The sequence below is a fragment of the Crocodylus porosus genome, unplaced genomic scaffold (assembly GCF_001723895.1).
Source record: "Crocodylus porosus isolate Cpor-Errol unplaced genomic scaffold, CroPor_comp1, whole genome shotgun sequence".
Lineage (NCBI taxonomy): Eukaryota > Metazoa > Chordata > Crocodylia > Crocodylidae > Crocodylus > Crocodylus porosus.
The window spans coordinates 2,137,214-2,153,903 of NW_017728905.1; the positions used below are offsets into that span (position 1 = coordinate 2,137,214).

The 16,690-nt window shown below is 51.2% G+C and overlaps 1 protein-coding gene across 2 annotated transcripts; it reads right to left on the bottom strand.

The window, feature by feature from the left end:
- Nucleotides 1-5,567: 5,567 nt before the first annotated feature.
- On the bottom strand, nucleotides 5,568-15,580 carry CUNH19orf35 (chromosome unknown C19orf35 homolog). Of its 2 annotated transcripts, XM_019557064.1 has the most exons (4): nucleotides 15,205-15,580; nucleotides 11,890-12,047; nucleotides 10,436-11,136; nucleotides 5,568-7,911 (listed from the first exon to the last, which is right to left on the bottom strand). In XM_019557064.1, the coding sequence occupies exons 1-4, from the start codon at nucleotides 15,303-15,305 to the stop codon at nucleotides 6,913-6,915; spliced, it is 1,959 nt and encodes a 652-aa protein (XP_019412609.1). In that variant the 5' UTR covers nucleotides 15,306-15,580; the 3' UTR covers nucleotides 5,568-6,912. The 2 variants fall into 2 exon arrangements, with proteins under 2 accessions (XP_019412609.1, XP_019412608.1); XM_019557063.1 differs by having other exon boundaries at nucleotides 11,890-15,294.
- Nucleotides 15,581-16,690: the final 1,110 nt, after the last annotated feature.

Here is a 16,690-nt window from a genome sequence, read left to right on the forward strand (position 1 = left end):
GGTGGGTAAAGTGACAGGAAAAAAAATTCAGAGAAAAGGAACCAAAGCAGATTTGGTTTCTAATTAGATGATACGACCTTAGCTAATTTCACCAAAGCAACAAAGTTGACACTAAATAAGATCTTGATTCCAGACATCCTTGTGCATTGTCTCTTCCAGAGGTAAGGGTCCTGTGTTCCAGTGAGAGGGTTCCTTCAGGCTTGGTGAGCTTATCCTAAAATTTTAAGGCTTGTATTTTGTTTATAGATAATAGATCCCACCTCCCCATTTATTTACTTAATATTTACTCTCTTGGCTCTGGATATTCTCACTTGCAGTCATTTCATTTAATCTTGCCAAGCTCCTGACTTTAATAAGAGCTTCTGGCAATGGATTGTATACCAGATGAAAAGTACTTTATCAGGTTGGAATGCACCTTTTATTCCTGTATTGCCAACAAGGGTAAATATGAGCACTACATGTATTTTTATCATTGACAATGACTTAACATCTGCCTTAAATCTTGGCTTTGAGAACTGGTGTGGAGCTTGCTTCATGGGTCTGCTTTGGCTGGTTTCCAGCCTCATCTTTAGGTTACTAAATAATGTTCTCTGTGTTAAATGATGTTGGAATATTGTCTGTGACAGTTAAGATGATCCTTTTGGATTTAATTTTTTTTTTTTTTTAAAGGAAGCATTGAGCCTGAAGTAAACTGTTTAACTTAACTGGTGTGGTAATGAAAAGGGAATGGGTCAGTATTGAAAGATAAATTACATCTCCAGCATGCAGCAGGCTTGAAGTGGGGGGAAGTGCCACTATATTGAAATCTTATTTAGTTTTGTGATGGGGTGAATTCAGAGTTGCACTTTGGGAGCTGGGGACTCTTTGTGCAAGGTGCTGTACAAGCAGGTCGTAATCAGCTTCTGGTCTGACTGGTTCCTAGATGCTACTCTGATCTTAATCCCTACAATGGTTCCTGCCCTCAACCTTCTGCCAAGTGTTTGCGGTTTTACAGCAACGTGTTCCTGTTCTCCATGTTTCTCTCCCATGTTAACAGATGGGAGCTGCTGCTGTGGGGGGAAAGTGGCTTTACAACGTGGGGCATACGATTTATAAACTGATCTTCCACAACAATGTGATTTCTCTCCCTCCCCCCGTGGTCTTCTAAGCTGCAGGTAGTACAGACACCTTGCAGATGGACACGTTCATGAAGTGCCTTCGTTTTGACCTAAAAAGACCCCAAGTTGAGCTACTGCACATGCTTAGGAGTGATTTAGACTGGCTGATGAATGAGGCACCTTACTGCTGGGAGGCAAGGTCAGAGCTTGTCTCTTGACTGATGATGAGTGCGCACCTGCTGCTTACTGTGAAACACATAGTGGTGCAGGATCCTACTTTTTGCTGCCGCAGCCTCATTGTGGGAGACCTGGCAGGTCGTGAGACCTACACACTTTACTTTAGAGACTCGATTAAAAACCAGAAACAATCCTTATAGCAATGACTGGACCCCAGGCCTCTCCCCCTTTTAATCCAGAGTTGTTCAAAATGGTGGATCTGGCTGGTGGCCAGACTGTTTCCTGGCAGCCCCTGCCTGCATCACTATAGGCGGTTTCCATAGAAACCCAGCAGCAGTGGCGGGGTGATGGCTGGGAGCTGCTCCGGAGCTGGGATCTTGCAAGCAGCAGATCACATCTCTGACCTGACTCTGGACCATGTTGTCACTGCTGCAAGATCCCAACCCCGGAGCAGTTCCCCTCCTAGCTGCTCATCCTGCCAGAGCTGCTGGGGCAGGTCTCCATGGAAACCCTGGCTCCACGCTGTCAGGGTACCCCTGCTCCTAGAGTCTGCATGGACACTGGCACAGCAATGCAAGGCAGGGGCTGCTGGGAAATGGAGTCTGCTGCGGGTCTGATCCAGCCCATGGGCTGGATTTTGCCCGGCCCAGACCCACAACCCCTTCCCAGTCCCTGCCCTGCCCTCTCAGCCATGCTTCCTATTGCACCAGCCACCCTAAGTATTCCTTCCGAGTCTTTTCCCTGTTGCAGTCTGTGGTTTACCTTTCTCAGACACTGGCCCCTACCCTGATGCAGCCTTTGGGGGCACGGGTCTAGACAGTGGCTGGCCCAGCAGCGTTGGCAAGGGACAGTTTGTGGAGCTGGAGCCCTGGGGGGCCGCAGCAGAGCACACGAGAGATCAAGACCTCCTCTCCTTTGGCTTCTGCACTACAGGTGGGATCTGCATGGGCCAGCCTGAGTGGTTGGAAGGGCAGAGCTGGTGCCATCAGGGACTTGGCTGTAACCTCCCAGTGCAGATTGCTCAGGGTGCCAGCGACAAGTTCCTCCTGCCTGGGTGGGGGTGAACTGGGCTCTGGCTGGGCACCCTGGCAGTGGTGTGTTCCTTAGGTCAGGGTGACCTGCCCCTCCATGAACTATTGCTTTCATCTGCTCCAGCTTGACTAGGAGGAGCATCCCCAACACTGAGCTGGATCTCAGTGGAGAGAAGCAAGAACTTGGTTCCTTTTTGGGATAAAAAGCTGAAGGGCAGTGGTCACCCGCCATGGCCCACGTGAGAATGCTGTGAGCACTAGGTGAGCCCAGGAGGGTCCCGTGTCCCCGCTGCCCCTGGGCCCTGCATCCTGGGAAGGTGCTGGGGGAAGGACAAGCATACAGCAGCCATCAGGCTTAACACCCTTTATGCTGGGGAGGGGCAAAATTGAACAATAACGATCAGCTGCAGTCCTATTTTAAAACCAGTCCATTTGTTGATTCAAGAAGGCAATCAGATCACAGCTGTGACACGCTGAAAAAGTCCCTGGAGTTTCACTAATTTTTCTGCTTGGCCGCTGGGGACAGTGTGTCCTAATTCAAAGCAGGAGGCAGGGCAGGGTGTCACTTTAGAGACTAACAAGTTCACCAAAGCGCACGGTTTTGGAAGCAATGGCCTACTTGTCAGCAGCTGTGAGATTCATCAGCTGTGAGATGCTGTGTTGTAGCATCTGGTAAGGCAGGCCATTGGCTTATGTCTTTCTTAGCTAGTTAGTCTCTAAGATGCCATCCTGCCCTACTTTTTGCCTGACTTCAGCTTAACACAGCAAGTGCTTTCTCTCTAGTCTAGTTCAAAGCAGTCTGGGAAAAGGCCTTTTCCCTTCTGGGCCAAGCTGGTGCTGCAGGGGTCACCTTCCACCAAGAGATCACAGCTGCCAAGAGTTGAAATGAAGAAAGCTATCCTTGGGAATAGCTTTAATTGGCCTAGGCACCCAGGTGCCACAAGCTTTTTAGGCACAAGCTGTTCGTCCACAAGTCTGAGAAAAAAGCAGAGCCTGAGCTAACTTCCAAGTGGAAAAATGACCTTTGCTTAATCCTTAAACAGTCATTTCAAAAAAAGGGAGGAGATGGCAGTACATCTGTGGAGTCAAGAGAAGTTATCAAGAATAGCTACAGACCAAGGAAAGGGCAGTTGAAGGAGAGCAACCTAATTAGCTAAAAGACCAAGAGCCCTGAAAAAGCAAAAGGGTCATTATTACCTGTGGCTGGCTCAGTATCACTATCAGACAACTCTTGTTGTTCTTCTGTTCCCTCGGTCCTCCTGGTTACAGCAATGCAACTATGATGTTTGAAACCATCCCAGAGATGATTCCCAAGGTAAGTCTGCACTGTCCAGAAAAAGGGTGGTCTTATCTTGAGTTGGTTTGGGTTGAGGGAGCAATGAGGACACACTCACTTGAGTTAGCAGCTTGAATTCAAGTTGTAATGGAGTCTGTTTTACGCCCTCCTGGCTAGGCATGCATGTGTAGCCAGCTTTTATCTGGTAGGTTTTCACGCTGGTTCTGTAACACTGTAGTTTTGCTTAAGCTGAGTGAAGTGCAGAATTGCCAACTCATGACTTTTGACATTGTTCTTAAAGTCTACGCTTTGGGGATGTGAAACATGTAGCTCTGTCTTTTATCTCTATATATGACTATATATGTCCAGAACAGCTTCAAGAACAGGACATGCAGAGATGACATCTTTCTTTTATCTATCTAGATATAGATAGCTCTTTCTTTTATCTATGTTTTTCACATTCCCAAGGCGTAGACTTCAAAAACACCAAAAATCATGAGAGTTAGCAACACTGGAAGTGGGCAATTCATTGGGAGCAGTTACTGGGGGGTTGGGGGTGGCTATGCAAGAAACCAAGTCTCCTGAAGATCACTTTACTGGCAGGACTAGCAAGTGGCTGGGGATCCACCAAGGAGCTGGGAGACTGATCCAGCTCTGCCACTGTCTTGTGTGACCTCAGGCAAGTCCTTTATGCCTTGCCTGTAGCTTGATGGTTTTTGGTGCTTTAGGGCAGGGGTTGGCAGCCTGTGACCTGGGAACAATTTTATCTGGCCCATGTAGTGTGGAAATTGGTGGTGGTGGCATTTTGCCGTGGGGTATTTACACAGGTGGTGCATCTGAGCAGTGGGGAAAAGTGGCGGTAGCCCCTTTCCTTCCCACCCGAGATTCAGCTGCATTATTTTGGCCTGTGCTCCTCAACGGTCCCTGCTATAGACTGAGCTGTTCTGGGTAGGGACAGTCCATCACAGCGCACCCACGGTGCTGGGATAAAGAAACTGTACTCACAACTGGACCGCTAGGCACTCCTGGAATATGAGTGATAAGGAGGCTGCCTGGCCTTGCCTGTAGCGTGAAAAGCCCCCCCTGGGGTGCCTGCACCAGAGAGAGCAGCTGTGCGAAGCATCCCCAGCTGAGAGCCAAATCCCTTGCTCTGAACACTGTTAGCTGCCAGCGTTTCATATGCCTGCAGCCACAGGGCCTCTCTCCAGGCTAGTGTTTCTACAGTTCCTGTGGCTGTAACTAAACCAGTGGCAATGTCAGTGGTGTGGAGGATCTTAGCAAGCACATCCCAGTGCAAGCATAGCCCCTGCCTCTTGATTTTGTCACCAGCAAGTAATAGCCACAAGCAGATGAACAAGCGCTCCCTCTAAAGGAACAAGGTGCAGTCTTCTGCAGACCTTGGAATGGGCCAGGACAGCTACTGTGAAATCAGTGGGTGTCCAGACAGAAAGAGGGGTGCAAAGAGCTGGTGTCGGGTATCCAATTCCCTTGGGTTCCTGGGAGCTGCATGTGCCCAGGCCCCTACATGAAGGTAGAGCAGATATGGAGCTCTGGGCCCAGTCCTGTAAAATGATTTCGTTGCAGACTTTACTGGGCTGAGTCGGTCAGTATTTGCATATTTGACCGGGCAATAAATCTTCCCAGTCTTGTGAGAACTGCTCATAGGAGCCTAAATGGAGAGTACCAATACACTGCAGAGTACTGAGCTGTGAGGAGTAACCCACATGTCATTTGAGGGGCCATAGGTTCACCAGTGACACTGGGTGGTATGGACAAGGGAAAGAAAACTCCCTGAGTATAAACCCATGGTCATCTCAGGTCACAGCATCCCTTGCTGACTGCCAGGGACTAAACAGGCCACGGGGGCTGTCAGCTCAGCCCTTTTCACTACCTCTAAATGAATCTAAAAATGGAGAATGAATATTGAGATTTCAGGTTGGCATTGTGCATGATCCCAGGGATTTGGCCACCCCTGGCTGTAGCTGCTGCTGACTGCTTGGGAGCCTGAGCTCTGCTTAATGTCTTACAAAGTTCAGCACCCTAGAGGACAACACCTAGATCACCCTGCAGACAACAGAGCCCAGGGGTCCAAATACAGGTCTCTGGGGTCCTGGTTCAGTGGAGGTTGGGATGCAGAGGTTGATCTGCAAATGCTGTTGCTTTTTCAGCCCCGCGGTACTTAATGAACATCCAGAGACCTGATTGCAGTGGTGAGCTCCATGTACAGCAGCCATAAACTGACTCGCACTATTTATTGCACTTTCTTATCCATTATGACCAATCACTACAGAGCAGTGAAGCTTAGCTCTTTATTTCCCCCTGAATGTATCTTCTAGCTTCATAACGCTGTAAAAAGAAAGATCATAAATGGGCAGTACTTAAGATTCAGCAGGATTCTGGGTTTATTGAAGCTGTTCAGCTACGTGACTACGGGTGCACTATTATTTATGTTAATGACTATGCAACAAATTGTTTCCAAGGAGAATGGGTCTATCGGATGAATCATATTTCTCCTTAATCATGTAACCTGTCAGACAAATGAATCTCTCTTTAGAACAAAATTAAAGAACCAGTATGCAGGGGAATATATATATATATGTGTGTGTATATGTATATGTATATGTATATATGTGTATATATATATATTTTTTTCCCAAGAAGATTTTGTGTCTAAATGCAAAAAACCCTTAGTCTGAGTTAGTAAATGAGTAAACACTTGAAAACTTGGCTCAGGGGCAAAATATTTTGTGCAACTGCAGTGAACTGGGTTCAGGCTCCTTTGTCCTAGACTGAAAATTGGCTGAAGGAGATTACAGCAAGGGTAAAAATACAGTGCAAGAACCCTGAGCTGTGGGGAGCAGTTCACTAGAGTCACAGGAGCGGGACCTGGAGGGAGAAGAAATGCAGGCTGAAGATCCCAGTGCAGCTATTAAAGATCTGGGCATTCTCCGTTACCAGTCAACAGGAGTAGGACGGGACTCCTTGGGGAAGGGAGGCTGTGGGCGAGTTACCCAGGCAGCGCGTTATGTCTGTGGGCTAGGAACAGGTAGCCCAATTGCTTCCCGGAGGGATGATACAGAGCACAAGCCTGATCCAAGGTACCTCTAGTCTTAATCAAGGCATCGTAGACACTTCACGATAGGCAGCACTGTAGCCCCATATGTCTAATGACCCCTTCTCCCACCACGTAATTGCTGCTCAGTGTATCTTTAGAAGAATTGAAGGCCTGCGATGTGCCTTTCAGCCCAGTAAATCCACATATTTCATAACTGAGGTGCAAGGTGTTGACCCTTTCTGTTGGTCTTGAGGGGTCTTTAAATGCTACCTGGCTTTATACCGCATACAGGATCCTGACCACTGGGTATAGGGTATATACGGTGACTTCTTTCAAGTACTGACAGCACAGCCACTCCTCCAGACTCAGCGTCACCTCTGCCTCTGTCAACTTTTCTGCAAACTTCAGCAGCAGCAGCGTCCTCTTAATGTCGATCCAGTTCTGGAGCAAGACGTCTGTCATTGGGTTCCTGGCAAAGAGCTCCTGGCGTGGCCCCCACAGCAAGATCTGCAAAATGTTCTTCGCTTGCTGGAGAGACACTCTCCTGTGGCGGTCTGGATGGAGAAGCAGGGTGGCCAGCTGCTGGAGCCCTTGCGAATAGATAGACAGGGCTGGGATGGCGGGCAGGTCATCCCTCCGGAGCCCTGACACCTTCTCCAAGGAGTCAGCTGCATGCAAGATCTCATAGATCAGAAGGGCTACTTGGAGCTCATCTGTATTTTGGACCCGGTCTGATTCTTGAGTCTGAAGTGCAGGTCTTGTTTTTCCTACAGTTTTGGAGAAATTGCTGATGAGTAACCTTGGAAGTAGCAACTCCGGGGCCCGATCTCTGTCCTGCTGGCCCTGGGGAGGAAATGGACAGTGCACCAAGAGCAGGTTCTCTGGGCAGATGTTGTAGTGAAGAACTTCTTGCTTCTTGAGATACTCAAGCCCAGCGCACAACTGCAGGAGGAGGAGGCAAGCCAGGCGTTCATAGTGACCAGGGCTAGAGCTGTGCAGATGTTGAGATGTCGTCACAAAATCCGCCAGAGTTTGGTAAGGAATCTCGGGAGAGATGACCACCTGGGCAAGGTGAGGTGAGACACTGGGGGAGCTACTAGTACGTGCATCTTCCTCCTGTTCATTAGGACAGAACTGGCTCAGCTTCTGAGGGCTTTTTGCAGCCACGACATCCTTAGGGAGAGAATCGATGAAGTGGCCAAACACCTGCTGAATATTGAAGTGCACCCCAAGGGAAGTCTGTATGGAGAGACTGCAGGGGTAGCATTTATGGACCTGTCAGGGAAGAAACATCAACAAGCCATCAGCAGAGCAGGATGAAGAAAACAAAATCGGAGCTCTCTGCCCTTTCCTCTCTGACCTCTGCTGTTTGGCTGGGCTGAGCTCATGGACCAAGTCCTGGGTGCTCTTGTTTCTGCAAGTTTGCTTTCCCTGTCACAGGCAGGGAGCATGGTCTAGGGGACGTGGGACTGCAGGGAGACGGTGCTGCTAGAAAGAAGTCTTACAGAGTCACACCACACCGGCCAGTACAGTAGTGTAATCATTTAACATCACTGTGTGACCCCCACTTTGCTGGATGTGGTAGGGGGAGCCTCATTGCAGAATTTAGGGCTAACGTGCAGGGTGCCTTGATCAGCTGTTTCTCTCTAATCCAGGGGGAACTCGGTGCATTTACAGCCACTATCTTATTCTCTGAATCCATGGTTAAGCCTCACTGCTAGCTTGAGGCATGCAGAGCACTGTTAGTTAGTGGCGAGGCAGGGGGCAAACTGAGATCACTGCTCCTGATCTGCTCATCCATTAGCAAATATGCAAACCACTTGCTGTGCACGTCGCATCTACCAAAGCCTTGCTTTTTGCTACAGTCGCTCCAGCCACCCTCCCCGATCCCATATATCTTCTTCCTCTCCCTGTTACATTTCACCTGGTTAAGCCTGGAAGCTCTTTGAAGCCTGAGCAGTGTCTCACTCGCAGTTCATAGAGCACCTGGCACCCGTGAGATATTACTGCAATTATTAATAAAGGAAGACAAAGTCCTGGCTGGAACAATAGGTTCCAGAAACCCTGAAGATGGAGTGTGATGGAGATCACAATGCTGACTACAGTAATAGAGAAAGGGTTGGACTAGATGTGACCTCCCGAGGTCCTTTCAACCCTAATTTTCTATGATTCTAAGATAATATGGAAGATGATGCAGCCCTGGCTAATGGCATGGAGCTGGAAAGCCGCTTTGCCCATAGTGGTTCACTGGGAGGTTTCCTGCCCCCTCCTCTGAAGCATCTGCTGTTGGCAACTCTTGGAGACAAGATGCAAGACCAGATGGCCCACGTGCTGAGTCCAGTCCAGCAACTCCTACTGGCCAACCAGGCTACAGATCTGCAGAGCTCTCTGCCTTTTCCTCTCTGACCCCTGCTGTTTGGCTGGGCTGATCTCACTGACCAAGTCCTGGGTGCTCTTGTTTCTGCAAGTTCGCCTTCCCTGTCACAGGCGGGGAGCATGGTCTAGGGGACGTGGGACTGTGCAGGGAGACAAGGCCTGGGATGAATCTCTTTCCCGTGCTCCACTTTCCTCCATGTGGACGCTAGAGAATAAGGGCACTTCCATGCCTTTTAGAAAGTGCTTTGAAGTCTGCGAGCCCTTCCTCTCCTTCGCTCCCAAACTGCCACCAAGCACTGTTACTCCAAGCTGCTACTAAATTTCTTCCCTCCAGACTGTGAGTGGTACTCGGTGCCCCAGGTACTATTGCACCAGGTTGCTAGTGGATGGAAGTACCACAGAGTAGTCCTGCAACCCAGCAGGCCTGGAGGGGGCCGGTTATTATGCCCGATGCCCAGAAGTGGCCACAGATTATTCCAGGGAGCTCTATGCCCTGAAACCTGGCTCATGGTCTGCAGGGTTCATATGATGTGCAGCTCCTCTCGGCTCACCCCAGGGCCACTCAGCAAGCATAAGGCCCAACCACATAGGTGTCAATCTGTGCTGTGCCTTTGGGCGTCCCGGCTGATAACTGAGGCTGGTACAGATCTGGGTGTTAGAGGTGGGAAGGGATTTTTCCAGAGCTGGATTAACCTGTCTCTGCTGTGAAGCCCACAGTTTTTACTCTTCAAGGACTGTCTTCAGCTGGTTGATGGCCAAGAACAACAGGCTGTACTCACAGCACTGCTCCATGGTTGGCACTGCGGGGTTTGCCAACTTGCGTGTGACCATCTTGCCCTCTAGCGGCTGTAGCCTATAAGGCAGCGAAACAGGAGGTAGAAGAAGAGGGCAAGGATAAAAGGAGAGATGAAGAGGAGGGGGAGAGAGAGAAGAGGAGCTGGAAGCAGGAAGGTGAAGAAAGAACGGAGGATGGGGAAAGTTCCCACTGATGCCCCGCGCCTGTGACTGTTCCAGGGGTCCCCGGCTGAGTTGTAAAATCCCCATGTTCCTCTTTGCAAATAAGCTGAATGGCTGATGGGAGTGGGGCTGGTGGTACATGAATACCACCAGGACTACAATTTGGCTGCAGCAAATGGAGAACTCTTGTTTTTAACCACACATGGGCTCTATGGGTGTAGCAGGGCTCTGCCCTGGCACAGTGGCGCGTCAACCAGGGTAACGCTGGCATTTCACTGGAACTGCTTTGAATAAGAAGCCAAAAGCGCAGCGCTGGGAAAGGTTTGCAGGGACCTGGAGGACTCTGCAGTTCGGGTATTTGGCCGTGGGCCTTTTCAGTACTGATGCAGCAGGTCATCCCCACCCTGTCTCAGCACTCTGTGGGCTGCTGTGGAAATCCAGGGTCCCCCCTTGCTTTTGGACTTACCTTGGCAGCAAAGACCTGCTGGGCACAGCAGATGCGGTAATACCAAGCGTCTCCTGTTTCACAGCATGGCTCCTTGTCCAGCAGCTTGAAAGCTGCCCACTTCTTTCCTGCGAGTTGTGTTCTTACCAGCTGCTGCTCCTCCTCCTTCCCTACCAGGATCTCCTGGACCCGGGTGGTGAGGTGGGTCAAAGACACAAGCTGGCGCCCCATCACGTTCTCGTAGACAGTTGCTTGGCTCTCCAGGTCCTTGAAGAAAGAGAGGAGCTCCCTGTCGGGGGTAGTGAACGTCAGGTGCTCTAGATGACTATTCCTGAGAAAAGGGTCAGGCTGGGTTTTATTCGGCCTGCCCCAGAGCTGAGGTTCACACATGCTTTGGGACTTGGACAAGTATCTTTTAGGATGACTTGGAGGCCTAGGCTGGCTGGAGCTGAGAGGCTTCTCCTTGTTCAGGAGAGTGCTGGAAGAGCAATATCCCCCGCTTCTGCTGGTCCCGGCACTGCCGACGTGCTGCAGAGTATGGAAGGAGGCACCTCTGCCTGGGCAGTTACGAGAGGGCACCTTCTCGGGCAGCGAGCTGGTTCTGCTAAGCTGCTTTTTTGGCAGGGGTGGAGGCAACGAGTCAGAGCTGGTCTCAGAAGGGAGCTTCCCAGGCGAGCTCCCTCGGCAGACTTTGTTTGGGACCAGGTGTGCTCGTATCTCTCCTGCAAGGGAAGGCAACAGCAGAGATAACTGTGACACTTGTGCTAGGGACCCGTTGTCCTCCAGATGTTTGACAGGTGCCCCGAGAGTTGGCGGGGACCGAACTCTGCACAGTTCCCAGCTGCATCTCCCTCCATCCCTACTCATCCCCATTGCCCCATCCGACCCCCTCCCCACTGCCTCCTTGAATGCGCGCAGGGAATCAAGAGCTGGGAATGACTTCTCAGGGGAGGCAGGGAAATGAGGAGCCAGGAACAGGGGCCTTTGCAGAGAGGACTGCAAGGTGGTACACCCTGGGCAGACGCGTCACCGGAGAGTGGAGATGAGCTCAGGGTGTCTACTCAACTGGGCCCAGATGCAGTGGGGATGAGCCCTGTAGAGCCTGGGCTTAACTTTCCCCATGGCTGTCCCATTGACTGTGGACAGGCGCACCGATGCGTGGGCACAAGCTGGACCCACGCGAGGCCTAAGCCCGAAGAACTACCTGTGCTTGGTCACCACCCTCCGCTGTGCGCTCCCTTGGGAGGCTTTTCAGAGGGACAGCTATGACTCACTCTTGAGATCCCAAAGCTCATAGCACAAGGTGCTACAACTTGTATATACAGAAAGGGGGGAGAGCTGCAGCTGGATGGGGAGGACTGGCTTTCAAGTGCTCGGTGCCCAATGCTCCTCAACTGTGCTGAGGTCTCTTCGTAGCAGTCTTTAGTTTCCCCAGCAATAAGGTGACGACTCAGTTGGCCAGGCCCCTTGCTCACCTAGGTTGCTGTAGATGAGATCTCCTGGATTGCAGGGCTGGGAAGAGCTGTCAGCATCTGGGTCTTGCACTGGGGAGGATGCTTTAGCAGAGCCAAGGGCACTCGGATCAGCGCTGCGGCTGCTGGGAACGGACCCAGCCGTTCTTCTGATGCTCGATCTGCAGGGAGGGAACTGAGAGGTGAGGGCCAAGTGCATCCTAGTCCTTGGGAAGCAAAGCCTGAGAGAAGGGGACTCGATGGAGTCGGCGTTGCCTGGGACCCCTTCAACGGGCATGCAGCAGCCACGGAGGTGGGGAGTGGAAAGACTGGTTGTTTTCCCACGGTCTGTGCTGCTTCTCTTCCCCTGGGTGGCAGCATTGCCCCTTGGTCCATGCTCCGTGGCCCTAGCCACGCCGCCCGCATCCTGCTCACCTTCTCTCGCTCACGCTCCCTCGCTAGGGTGCTGGGTCCCTGCGCCGCGATCTCCGCCCCGGTCATCTGCGCCACATTGCTCCTGTGGCTGCAATAGCGTGTCGAGAGGGGGGCGCTCGCATGACCGAGGACACGAGCAGAGTCGAGAAGGGTGGCGCCTCGCTTTCCCTCTCTGCCCCCTCAGTGGGGCAGAGTCATGGTTGGGAATTGGAGGCTGAGGCTGCACTGAGGTTGGCAATGGGGAAGGTGGGGTTGGCCCTATATCTATTCTGCGTTGGGAGTGCAGAGGGTGGCCTTTGACGCTGGCTGGCGGCATGGATAGGCACTGACTCCTGCCAGGTAAAAGCCACGGTACTTCTGGAGCCCTCACCCACGTCATGTGAGTGAAGCCGGTACACGGCGGACAGCCCCTTGTCCTCATTCCTATGTGTCATGCTCATTATTAAATGGATGAAAGGAGGGTGGGATTTGGGGCGCTTGGAGACAAACAGCCCTAAATATCACAACAAAATATCTGGCATCGGATAGGGACCCACTTGAAAGAAATAAGAGGAGGAGGACACTGCAGGCCGGTGTAAGGTGAGAAGAGAGACAAGAAAGCCTTTAGGGGAGACTAAGAAGGTTGCTAAGGCGAGAAGCAAGAAGGAGTCGGCACAGCCGCCAGCCACCTCCGAGTCTCGAAGCGCTTTCAGTTCCTGGTCGTGGTCTGGGTGGCTCATGTCCTGTTGTGTCTGCTTTGTAACCGTGAGGCTGAAAACTCTCAAGCCCTGCTGCTTTCTTTGAAATCAGCCAGCTCCTAAATCCTGCAAACCCTCTTCAATGAGCAAGGTTGGAACCACCCGTGGGGTTACACCGGGGATACGTTTGCCCCGTGACCATGTCTTTTTTTTTTTTTTTAAAGCAGCCCATAACTTAAGAGGCCTTTTAAACGCAGCGCCTTTGGCTCCAGGAGTGACCTGGAGCAGTTCCCTGGCAGGTCCAATAATTGACTTGCCACTGGCTAACTGTTGCTCCCTCCTCGCAAGCAGCTCCCCTGGGGGATTGTTTAACAGGGATTCAAGGGAAAAGATGCTTTGCTAAAGCAGAGGAAGTGCCGCTAGGGCTGTTAGACCACAGGTGCTGGAGGGGCTGTCAACTGCTCCCTGGGGACCCAGCCTGGGGCTTCCCACTCATCAAATAGGGACGGTTCTCCCAGGCCGCAGGCTTTCCACTTGTTAACCACCCCCGGGTTCTTTTACCAGACCAGGTGCCTTCAAGCCCCTACACATTAACCCAGCTTGATTCGTTGCCCTTAAAAAAAGTATGTGCCTGGGTAAACGGGCAGGTATCTCCAGGGATGCACACTTGGGGAAGGGTTGCTCCATGGGGAGAATATGTCCCTGGGGGACACTGACTGGCTGTATGACCATGGTCAAGTCTCTCGTCTCGGTGCTGCTTCCCGTCTGTGACATGGGGGTTAATGAGGAGGGCTTGTAGAGTGGTAGAGAAGTGCAAAGCAGTCTTCTCTGCACACGTGTGTGCTCATGCATGAGCGCACACAGTGCTCGGAGAGCTTTCTGTGCATGCATGTGACTATCACGCGCAAGCTCGACCTGTGGCTGACTATCCGACCTCTCCACGAATCCCTCCCTCCTGCCCTCAGTGTCTTAGACCTTCACCTCCTTCATTTCATCCCAGCTATGTCATTTCTGGGTGCTGCCAAGTAGGAGACTCCAGGGTGGCGGGATAAGGGGAGGGTACTACCCTAGGGGTAAGACTAGCAATGCAACCTCCTGGGGTGGGGGTTGCAGAAGCAGAGAGGCATCAAGGCAGCTGAAAAATTGGCTGGAGACAGGAAGCTGCTCAGAGCTAAGGAGGGCGGTTCTGCCGCCCACCTCCTGAGCTGATGAAGAGGTCCCACAGATGCTTCCTTCCTTTATTTGCTGGAAGGCAAAAGTGTGAAGGGCAAAACCCCGGTGCTATTTGAACCAGCCCCTTTTGATTCTGAACCACGGCACTGGGCTACTTTGATCTCGAGTCCTGGCTGAGCTGGCAGTGACCAAAGGTGGCTGCACTCTACCAAGCACGTTTTATTGACTTCACCTCCGCCTCCAGTGGGCATGTGTCCACTTCACAGCCCCTTCCCCTCCCACCTGAAGTTGACTCTTGAGACAGATGGGCTTCAATCACAAAATTCGTATCCCAATCTGAGCTACCTGCTAATGTTGGAGAGCCTTTGTATACTGTTTCAGTGCAGCCCTAGCATAGAGAGAGCACGTTATGGCCCATCATAGCAGTATATAGCTATTTAAACTCTCTAAGTACATCTTTGGCCATGTTGGAGTGATGTTGTGGCTGAGATGGTCCAGCAAATGTGCAAGAGGCAAGGATTTTTGTGATGATTATCTTTGTTGCCGTATGTACTTTTGGGCCACAGGAGGAGAGCCAGAGAGTCCTGGGGTCTGCTCCTGCCTCCGATGCTGACTTGCTTAGTGACCTGCAGTGAATCGTAAACGTCTTTATGCCTCGGCTCGCCCGTGTCTCAGCAGGAAGAGTTGCTCCACAGAACAGATGTGGAGCCAAGTTCACCAGCATCCGCATACGGGGCTCAAACTTGGTTCTTTAAAAAGATTGGTTTAATCCTGATCCTTTGGATAAAGGGTTGGGGTTGGATTCTGACAACCCCAAAGTTTAGGGATGTTGGGGTCACGTATGTAGGCAGACGCACATCTCTGATCTTTTCCTTTTTTTTCAAAGCTCACAGCAAGCCCCCATTGCAAATGCCTTTTTCCTCCCTCCCCTCCACCTTTCTCTGCTGCTATCAGATCATGAAAGCACAGGGCTTACACTCTCTGGATTCAGGACACACTTCATCCAGGAGTTAGTAAGCCCCTGAAGCATGAGTAGAGTAGGAAAGCCCGTTACCTTTGCATCTTCCCGGGGAGGGGTGGGGGATCCACTTGCTGAGACTCTGCCATCTCCTCCTTTTCCAAAATGATCTGTGCTCCGCGCTCTGTGCTGTGCATCTCGTGGGCCAGAGCTTCGGTTTCTATTACATTCTCGCTCCGAGATGGCCACCGACTGGGGAATTATATGCCAGTTTTCCAGGAGAAGGGCCCGGCTGGTGTTAGACCTCGGGAGGGCTGTGCAGCTGTGGCAGAGCGCTGGGTGCTGGGACAGCTCGCGCCCATCTGTCAGGCTGAGGCTGCTATGGGGAACTGGCTTTCACAACACTTTGCATAACCACTTTGCTTACAGGAGGATGTTCTTTTGAACTAGGTTTCAAAACCTCTTACTGCATTAAAGGAAGCCAGGGGTAAAAGTCATCCTTGGCGTCGCGCTCCTCGTTAATGGAGTTACTCCAGGCGTCACTCTGCCCCCATAGGTTTGTGGTAACATTTATGCTGCTTGCACCATATCAAATGATCAAAATGAAAAGTATTACAAATGTCTTGTACGTTGCTGCAATTGGTGAAGGGCATGGAGTGGTTGGTTTTCTGGTCTGGTTTTCATGCAGTCGCTATTCCTGGTGTAGCAGGCGCAGGGGGCAAGTTTTTGGTTTTGTTTTAAATTGCTGTTGTATTTTGGAAATTATTTCATAGACATCGGGGCTGGAAGGGACCTGGGCTGGTCCCTTCCAGCCCTGATGTCTGTGAAATATTTCCAAAATACAACGGCAATTTAAAACAAAACCAAAAACTTGCCCCCTGCGCCAAGATTTCCCGGGAGATCTTTAGGAGGCTGGCGATCCGGAGCAGAAGTCAAGGGAGCCTGGTGAGTCTTTAACACAGACGGCCCTTCTCGCACGTGTTTTCAAGCATTTGAGTTAAACGGGCATCAATAAAAGCATATGACAAGAGCATTAGGGCGGGGGTGGGCAAAATGTGGCCCGCGGGCTGGATGCGGCCCACCAGGCCATTCTATCTGGCCCACGAGGCCCCTAAACAACTTGGAAAATTAACGTTAATCTGCCCTGGGCTGCCTGTCATGCAGCCCTCGATGGCGTGCCAAAACTCAGTAAGCGGCCCTCTGCCCGAAATAATTGCCCGCCCCTGCATTAGGGGCTGCCTAAGCTAAGAGAGAGGGTGCGTTTGCTTTAAAGCCTTAGTACAAATGGGACAAATTTGTGTCTTAACAGACGTTCGCGGGTCCTACGTGTTATCTCCTTTTGTCATGCAGCAGGGAGTTGGCTTTGACTTGCCAAGGTCGGGGGGGTCTGAGAGTGACGTGCTGCAGCTGTATTTAATAAGGAGCTGGATAATGCTGGCCAGAGAGGCCTCAGGCTCTAGGGCAAATACTGATTGGTTGCAGGGGTTTGGGCAAAGAGCTGGAAAAAAAGGCTTGGGCAAAAAAAGCCTCATGTATTCCCACTGGCTGGTGCATTAATTTCCAGAAGAGGATCATGTGGTCT

Coding starts and splice junctions, on each gene's coding strand:
- CUNH19orf35 (XM_019557063.1), bottom strand. CDS start 12,163: ATGCCCGTTGAAGGGGTCCCAGGCAACGCCGACTCCATCGAGTCCCCT. Junction 11,137..11,889: donor TCTCATCTACAGCAACCTAG/GTGAGCAAGGGG, acceptor CTTCCCTTGCAG/GAGAGATACGAGCACACCTG. Junction 7,912..10,435: donor AGCAGGTCTTTGCTGCCAAG/GTAAGTCCAAAA, acceptor CTTCCCTGACAG/GTCCATAAATGCTACCCCTG.